A 9593-nucleotide genomic window follows, 5' to 3' on the forward strand; every position below is an offset into this window, starting at 1 on the left:
TCAGTTCTTTCTGAACAATTAGCTTCGATAAAAAGGACATCTCTTCCTCCATTAGCGCTACCATGTGCCCCCCATCCCTCCATTGTGCAGATAATTCAATCCCCCCCCAGGCATTTCTCCTTCTCTATCAGAGCTAGAGAGAGAGCTCACTGATAAAGCTCCACCACCCCCTGCAGCTAAAGGAAAGCCCCTCATCTCCTCAGCTACACTACAGCCTGTTGATTAGAAGCTTGTCTTCATTACAATATTGTGTTAAAATCATTAGCTGGATTGATTGGTTGACTATAAAAGCTCACTCTATTCCAAATGTGATATGATTATGATACCATTATGATTAGAACAATGACATAGTCATTACCTGTTATCGACACTGACACATTGTTCAGTCCTGACACACTCATAAGGGTGTAATGACAGTTTGTATTACTAAGCCACACAATAGCATTTTTACAATAGAGATCTTTACCCACATTTTCCATCTTTCCAATGAGTTGGCATTAGTTGCATCACCGCTCCCAGTGATTGTACTATATGTCCTTGAAGACTGAATGTTCTGTATATGTAGTCACTGGTTAGTCACTGTAGAGGAACTGACCCCACTTACCTTTCCCAGGACTGGTCATTGCCACTACACACAGAAGCTCTCTAGAGAACATTTTTTAAGTATGCCTGATGGTATTATCAGCTATCACTACAAACAAAGCCAATGTCACTACTACACTACTACAACAAAAACATAGCCTAGCGAAGTGGGGCTGCGCTGTGACCCTCTGCTCCAGAGTTGTCTCTCTTTTTTCCATTCTCCCCTCATTTTGTTTTATTGTCGGGGGAAGTGTGTGCCGGCCTGATTAGCATCGCTGTTTCCTCCTTTCCCATAACCTCCAGACCCCCGCAGCCTGCCTGTTTACTCGTATAAAATACGTGCCCCTCATCAGAGGCGACCCCCCCCACAATCTCTCCCCCCTCCCCTCATTTACTCTCCTCCTCCCTCCCTCTCTCCCACCACCCCCAGCTCTGGCCCTGTGACCCCCCCCCCCCCTCTATCCCCTCCCTCCTCCCTACTATCCAGCTGTTAAATCACATCAATTAAAACCTAGGCCAATGGTCCCTGGGTTCCATATCACAGCTGTGTGTTCTAAATGGGAGTGTATGTTTAAATGTACAGTGAGATCATAGGTGCCTGGGAGTGGATGTGTGTGGAAGTGGGTTTTTTACTGAATGGGAGGATACAGTAATACAATACATGCCAGAAAACTGGTGTGAATTTAATGAATGGACATGTGTGGTGTGAGCGACTACCGGAAGTGTGTGTGTGTGTGTGTGTGTGTGTGTGTGTGTGTGTGTGTGTGTGTGTGTGTGTGTGTGTGTGTGTGTGTGTGTGTGTGTGTGTGTGTGTGTGTGTGTGTGTGTGTGTGTGTGTGTGTGTGTGTGTTTGTGTGTGCATTTCTGTGTTTCAGTGAGACTGTGCAGCACACACACCATGGATCTCTAAGTGGGCGTTTATGATCAGACCCAGTGGTGTGAGAGTGGCCAGGTTTCTGGAAGAGGAGAAGAGCGGAGCATAGAGTGGAAAGGAGACGGGTGGAAAAGAGAGGAGAGTGGGGGGGGGTATTGTAAACAGTGCTATGGCATGGCGGATGTCAGGAAGCTGTGTGTGACAGTGGGCTCAGGGCCAAACATGCAAAGGCCCTTCAACATACAACATCCCTTCACCACATCTGCTCTCAGCTCTCTCTCACAGTTACTGTAACAGCACACTATAAATCCAAAGTCCAACAAAGTCCTCTCATGTAAACGAAAAGGGTGTTACAGTACTGAATGAGGAAGTCAGTCTTTCAAACTTTGAGTTGTGTTCCTCAATTAAAAGTAGAGAACATTTTCATTACTGGACCCAGTACTCAGTGCACATGTGCTGATATTATGTATCTGTCATCTCTGTGAAAGGGAACCAGGGCAGTTTGTATTGGTCATACACATAGTGAAACAGAAAGAGGTTCTTCACAATTTGTATACTGTATTGGACATTCTAGGTGGATACTGACACACAGACAGTCATTTTCCATAATGTTAGCCTGACTCAACAGCAGTTTAGGTGGTATCTGTGTTTAATTGCATTGGTTCCATGAAAGGAAAAATGTAATGCGTGTTCATTAACAGAAATATGGCATTGATTAATCGTGCGCTGTGACTCGGGCTGTAAAATATGAAAGGGAAGCACACACAAATGTGTTCAAAGCTAAGCAAGGTGCAGGAGTGGCCTGATAAGCGGGCCAAGCTTACACACATGGTAAAGTGTGGCTTCAGGAAAGAAAGAGCACATCTGCTGGTGGCACAGTCAGCCAAAGAAGACTTCTTCACGGCTATCCTTACTAGTTGATTTTCTCAGTAGGTTATTGAGATGACCTCAAATGACTCTCGTTAAGAAGTCAAAATATTTTAATTTGAGAAACATATGGGTCAGATCAATGGTTTCAGGCAGTGGAGTGTGTCAAGGGTTACTGACCTGGTTTGGAGATTCCAGCTCCATATACTGGGAGGCTACGCAACAACATGCAAATGACACTCAGTGGGGTCACTAAATAACTCTAATTTCATCTACAGGTGGTTGCATTGCGCGGACGAATGAACGGCAGTGGTTTGCATGATCACCATCATGATGGAGAGGAGGTCAACTGGAGGTCGTTTTTTTCCACTTGATAATGTTTATGTCAACGGTTTAGCATTGGAAGCACTGGAGGCTCCAAAGGAGTGTCTCCAGCAACAAACATCAGCAAATCCCATCAGATCCAGCCCTGACCCAATCCCCCCGAGGGGAACCAGAGGCTTGGGAAAAATACGGCCGCCCTTTGACCCTCCTGCCTCCTGTGCCCCTGCATCCAGCCTGGGTGGAGATGGAAGAAAGCTGGTGCCCGGCCTAAGCAACCCCCACTCCCCATGGCGTGTGTCCCAGTCCCCTGAATAAATCACTCTTAAGAACGAGGGAGGCCAGAGTCAAACAGAGACAACGCACTGGGAGGAATGTTCCAGTTTAAAATAATCGGTAGGAAAAAAAGAGTGCAGGAAGAAAAATGCGGGGCATGTGGCGGTCCCCAGAGGAGGAGAGGAGAAGGCATCTGGTAAAGGCCCTGGGGTCAACGTCACCATGGTCCCCAGGGAGGAGGAGACCCACAGGGTCCACTCACCCAGCCGCTGTGCATGCAGCACTCTGGAGCAAGACGGACTGCCTGGACTGGTGTGTGTGCGTGCGTGTCCATGTAAGATGTGGGGATGGGGAGGTGGGTGCCTGTGTGTGAGTCACAGTTCATTTACCACGCCCCTCCACACAAAGTCCTTTGTTTCCAGTGAACACATCATTCACAATGAACAATATATTTCACCCCCAATCTCATTTCCGTTTTTACCCCAATCTAGTTTCCCTTTATATGAGGCAATGCAAGGCATATTTTACTTTGCTTGGTTAATTTGCTGTTTTAAGTGCAGTGACATGAACAAACAGGCAAAAAAACTGTGTTCTGTAGGATTTGGTCTTAGTGAGAGGCTTACTTTGGCTCCTACCTGTGGGTGCGAGGTCATGTCCGTTGGGGACCTCCTGCAGGGTGACATCCTGGGGGTAGAGGGGTCTGGAAGGTGGGTAGTGCTGCTGCTGCTGGGGGTGAACCATCATACCAGGGAGCTGGGTCAGTGGTCCCATAGCCACCCCTCCACTCTGCCTCTGTAAAGGCAACAAACAGCAGGGGGTTAAGTCACTGGGCCTGGACATGATCTAGCGCTGGGCGATATTGCCAAAGTATAATATCACAATATGGTTCTTATTTTTGATGATATGGAGGTATTTGGTGGTATTTTAAGTTTCTGAATAATATACGTTTTAAATCTGTTTTATGAGTAGTGCATAATCCGAGGATGGCAACAAATGAATTATAAGTGGTTTTAATGGGCTTTCTCCATTCCAATTGTTTTATACTCAGCCAAACTAGGACAAAAATGACATTGAAGTACTCAAATTCTTAGAATTTTTCATTTATGTAGCAGTGTACTAAATCACCTTTTTAGATGGTATTATAAAAATCCATACCAGCATACCTTAAAAGACGATGTATTGCCCAGCCCTAACCTGGTTCCTACAACAACAGCAAGGCACAGTATCTCAACCTCACGTCTTGTTTACTTTCAAACTGGGTTTACTTGCTGTACATAACGTGATACAACAGTTTACTGACTTACTGCGAGAACGTCAACGAGCTTGATTGTAAGGGGAGAAGAGACCAAGCTAGAGTTTTAAAAATACTATTTTGGAGTGGAGCTGGTTTTGTTTTATGCTTTCCGTACAGATACAATGAAGGCTACATTTGATTCAATAGGTTTATCTTTGTTTCATCCTGTTGTTCACATGTGAGATTGGACTGAGGGGAGGTCCAAAGTGAATGAGTAGTTAGGGGGAAGACCAGATATGAATACTGTATGTATGTGGATACATTATATATCAGGTGAGTAGATAACGGTCAGGACTATTCTGAGAAAAACGTCCATTGACTCAAAATCACACTAAGCAAGCACATGGAACATGATGCAGTTCTGATGCAGTTCTGATGCATTACTTCAAGATATGGGTGTTCACACTCTGGAAGTGACATTTGATGCACACCTGGCAGGGATGTGATGACCAGTAGCAAGAAGCATAGGAGCCTCTGCAGTATCAGTTTCCATCTATCACCTCACCATAGGGACAATAGTGGTGGCTCCTGTCACCTCACCACTAAACTGACTGGTTGGTCTTCACTACAGGCCTGGCTAGGAGCAGAGACCTCAGACCAGGGTACCTGACTGACTGCCCATCTGATAAGGACTCTTGTTAAAGCGATGCTGGGTTTATCAGTAGGCTGTCAGCTTTACAGCCAGCTAATAGTGAGTGAGAGGGGACTAATCTAGGGAAGTCTCTAGGGGGTACGTGGGCTGATGACGGCACTATCAGTTCAGTCTGGCAGGGAGAGGGGAGTGATAGCCAGCGGAAGCGGGGCAGTCGTATCGGCACTGTAAAGCACAGGAGGTTGGGGCACCTTAATTGGGGAGGATGGGCTTGTGGTAACGGCTGGAGCGGAATAAGTGGAATGGTATGAAATACATCGAACACACTGTTTCCATTTGTTTGATGCCATTCCATTTGCTCTGTTGTAGCCATTATTATGCGCCGTCCTCCCCTCAGCAGCCTCCACTGTTGTAAAGTGATATTGGAGGTCCAGCAAAAGCAGGTTGCTTGGAGTTCCCCATTCCTTTTGTGGATGAACCTTTGATGTCACACATCTGATTTATAAAAGTAGGAGAGTCAGGGGCAATTCAACTACAGCATCTTCCACAGTTATTCCTTTTTTTAACCTTTATTTAACTAGGGAAGTCAGTTAAGAACAAATTCTTATTTTCAATGACAGCCTAGGAACAGTGGGTTAACTGCCTTGTTACAGGACATGGTCACAAAACATGGAAACCTCTGCCATTTCTTTCACATTAACACCCTCTTTGCATCCAGAATAACATGGAAAATTACCAAGGAAGAGGGCAGGGGAATCAGAGGCCTTTTCTCTACTAATACATGTCAATTCGTAGGAAAAGCAGTGGCAACCCAGGTTCACCTTTCGAACACGTCTGGCCTCGGGTACAGTAATCTCAATTTCAAAGGCAAACAGAACCACCTGAGCCAATTAGGGGCGAGGGAGCTTTATCCCTCCATGTTTTGTACCAGAGCCAGGTTGGGTTGATATTTGCATGTGACCTCGTCCTCTTTGTCTAACGGGGCTGCATTCTGCATACAAATGGCAACATTTCTGCCAACGCTTGTCAACCTTCACCTTTCAGAGCTCAAATGACAGGAATCCCAATGTCCCTGATTCCTGTGATCAAACAGACTGTATTCATATGGTCCTTTCATTTGGATGGTGTTAAAAAGACTGTTAACACATAGTCTGCTCTACAGCACATCAAGATGGTATTACGTGGTAAAGTGTTGTGTTGTTCTGTGGGGCTGCTCTGCATGGCTCTAAATAGACTCAGTGATGGTTAGGCCTCACACTAAGATATTTACTGCCGACATGGTTAGGAGGTAATCATTGTTTTGTGGAGCAGGTTGTGCAATCCAGAGGTGATTGGAACTATAGTCTATATTTTATTCCACCTCAGCCTCCCAAGACAATGTCTACCTTATACTCACCTCTGGCCCATAGTGGTCTAGAATGGAGAACTGATAGTGGATTTTGTTTAACAACAAATAGTGTCCATTTTTTCTAGTAAATCTAACACCCCAGTGTTGAACTAAGTTGACATGGACAGTCAGTATTGCGGTAGCTAGGTTGATGGAATCCAGAGGTACTGTGCTAACACACTCTGCCTACACTGTGGCGTGTGGTAGGGAGCTAGCCCATCCACAGTCTGTAACAGCAGTGTGATTTATGGTGGTCGGGGTCTTACCATCGCGCCCAGACGGTCACAGGGGTGAAGGGTCGGGTAGGAGGAAACTGGATCCATGTAGTAACTCATCCTGGGGTTTGGATGGAGCAGCAGGCCTGTGGAAGCAATCAGCATACAAACAGCCGGGCGGGGCCCCTATCAATCACACACTGTTTACACTGTGTTTGTGTGTGACTACAATAACCTGCCACCACAGGTCAACATAGAGTGGCACCACCCCACACTGCCCTGTGTATCATCTAATGCAGACATCCCAAACAACATTGTTAGAATTCTTCCTTTTTGCAATGTTGCCTTTAAATGACATAATCACTTGATGGAAAAGGGTTTAGAAATAGAGGATCTTCAATGAACAAGAACTTCCCCCCCAAATTTTACATTTGCACGGACAACAATGCAATAACAGATACTAAATTCTAGCCTACAACATTCCAGTCAAATTATAATGAATTCAGTTGCTATTGTCTCTGCATATTTGGACATTTATATTAGGCAGATTTTTTCAATATTCCGAATTGAACATGTTTAGTCACACTATCTCCAGTGTTGATAGGTGATCACTTAACTGACTTGCCTAGTTAAATAAAGGTTCAATTTGCCTGATGTTCCACCACTCCTTCCCTCCTTGTCCTCTCTCTCTCTCCCCCCCTCCCTCCCACTCACTTTGGGCATCTCTCAAGTGTTTACTAGCAGCAACATCCACAGACAGGGGGAGCAGAAACCCAGCTGAGATGAGAGCTTGTCCAGGGGAGCTGACTGACTACGTGGGCAGGGACAATTAGCCTAGCATGTAGACCTTATTTAGCACACATAACAAAGACTTTATCATTTTCAAGTGATAACTAGTGTAATTGACTACAAAGAGAAAAATAGGTTATCTGTCTATCACAAAATTACATTAGGACACAAAATACTTTGCAGTTCATTGTGAGGTACTACATTTTTGTAAATATATTTTCGAAAAAACAATTGTCTTAATATTAAAAATAAATATAATTTGGCTTTACGTCTGTGTTTGGAAATATAAACATGTTTTCCAAATGACTGGGTCAGTGGCCAATGGCACAGCAGAGAATCCAAACAGAGACGCACGTGACAATGCTATTGCATATGAATGCACATATACCAAAAAATATTATTCATCTGTAATATTTTTCTTGTAACTATTTTGATGTACGTTTGAAGAAAGAAAAACCATGTCTTCTCCGTTTCATTCAAAATGCAACAGATTGTACGGTTCATGCACGCTCCAACAGCATTCCTCCCGGGAAGCGCAACAGCACTTCAAAGCGAGCTTTACAACACGACACATCAAATTCCTATTTTTTCACCTATTTATATGTAAACAATATTATTTTCTACCAACATATATCTACTGGATTTGTAAAATTGGTAAGAGTATATAACCTTACCGTGTGTTGTGAGTGAAACTTCTTGCAGGCTGGTTGAGTGGTGCGCTCTGCACGCTACTTGGCTGTGACAGTTCAGCGATAGACAATGCACTGATGCTGTACCTGGGCTTGCCGTGAGTCCAAGGAGGAAGGACAATGCACTTGCCGGATTTAAGTCCCACCCTCGAATCCTACCGAGACCCACTCAAAATCCTTTTGGGGTTTTCCATACATTCGCTAAGTAACCGAACTGCTGTTATCCAAATAGAAAAACGTCTAATTGTTTCGTGATGCATCTGGGTTTTCATCATCAATCCTATACAGGTTTGTCAATCGTGGACTTTACAAGTCAACTTGTATTCTTACTATCAAGCCAAAGATATGATCAGCTCGGTTGGTTTTGCAGGTGTAGTTGGAACTTGGAAATATGAAATTCATTTTTATTTCCAGTTTAGGTTGTCATAAGGAGACAGGAGGAGAGGAGACAGGAACATACCAAAGCAAGAGTTAGAGGGAAGCCAACTGAGCTAATAATGGTGACAATGGATGACAATGGATAGGCTTCCTGTGTGGCCTGGAATAAGCCACCAGTTATGTGCACACAGGCCACACAGAATCACATCGGGGGAAGAGTCAAGCCAGGGTGAGACCAAGGGAGTGGTCAGTCAGTTGTTAGAACATACAGGCCAAGGGCTTTTTCTGTCCTGCCTGGTGTCAGGAAGCATGTGCTCATCAACAGTGTGTCACCACCAAGGTGTCGCAAACAGTACATGTCGTTGTGGCTCATGGCTGCCTCCGGGTCACTAAAGGATGCCCTTTAATATTTGTCATCTATTTGCCCCTCCAGAGCTCTCTAGTGGCTGGTGCCTCAGCGCCGTTCAGCCCCACCCAGGCCATGCATGTGTGACGCTGATTAGAGCCCTGACGGAAACCTCAGCTACTCGTCTGCGAAATGAGAAGAGGTGATTCCACGCTCTGTGAAATCTACAAGCCCTCTGTCTGATAGGGTGCTGTTATACACAGGTAACAACAGGAGATGTATCTATCCAGTTGGTTATTAACTGTACTATATGTATTTATCTATCTGTAAAAAAAACATTCTACTGGAAAACATCATGGTGAGGAGGGAAAATCAGGTTTTTATCAGCTCAACACTTGCGACTCATCTGAAACACCTTTGTTCTCTTGACCCTGGTTCTCTTGACCCTGGTTCTCTTGACCCTGGTACAACATTTGTTTGAATTAGAAAGTGCACGGTCCAAGCCCCTGGCAGTGGCTGCCTCTTTAAAGAAATATCTTGGGGGTGCTTTCAAGTCCAAGGTGAGAGGCGTGAAGGAGTGCTGTAGACAAGGAGCCCAGTGGCAAGCTGGGCTGGGGTGGGCGGCCTGTACTTTCTCAGCGCCCCGTTTGAAGCCCTGACGCGGGCCTCTCGCCCCCGGCCCCCCTTTTCTCCCTTGGCCCCCTTAGGGCACACATGGGCAACACGTCGGGGGCAAAAGGGGAGGAGATGAGTTATTGCCATGCGGAGAGAGGAAATCAGGCTCACCCCTCTGATGAGCTAAATTTAATAAAGGGGGAGGAATGCGATCCAGATCTCTTCTGATGCCCTCTCAATGCTGTTTCAATTATCGACGTTGGGAGTTCAAAGGGGAGGCCCCGATACACTTCTGCTCCACATGAAGCAGCTCTCATCACTTGGCCTCATGCCTTTCACCTCCCCATTATTGTGCCACCTTTTTCCGC

General features: G+C 45.3%; 1 protein-coding gene across 2 annotated transcripts in view; it reads right to left on the reverse strand.

Moving 5' to 3' along the window:
* LOC129831878 (protein c-ets-1-B) overlaps positions 1-7974 on the reverse strand; it is a 43676-nt gene extending 35702 nt beyond the window's left edge. Inside the window, exons 1-3 of one of the 2 annotated variants that reach the window (XM_055895423.1) lie at positions 7872-7974; positions 6460-6554; positions 3556-3712 (exon numbers count right to left, since the gene is read on the reverse strand). In XM_055895423.1, coding sequence (XP_055751398.1) covers positions 3556-3712; positions 6460-6528 — 226 coding nt within the window. In that variant the 5' untranslated portion in view covers positions 6529-6554; positions 7872-7974. Of the gene's footprint in view, positions 1-3543; positions 3713-6459; positions 6555-7871 lie in introns of both variants that reach the window. The other variant, XM_055895422.1, reaches the window with a different exon arrangement.
* Positions 7975-9593: the final 1619 nt, after the last annotated feature.

Source organism: Salvelinus fontinalis, chromosome 33 (genome assembly GCF_029448725.1).
Source record: "Salvelinus fontinalis isolate EN_2023a chromosome 33, ASM2944872v1, whole genome shotgun sequence".
In the NCBI taxonomy this organism is placed as follows: domain Eukaryota; kingdom Metazoa; phylum Chordata; class Actinopteri; order Salmoniformes; family Salmonidae; genus Salvelinus; species Salvelinus fontinalis.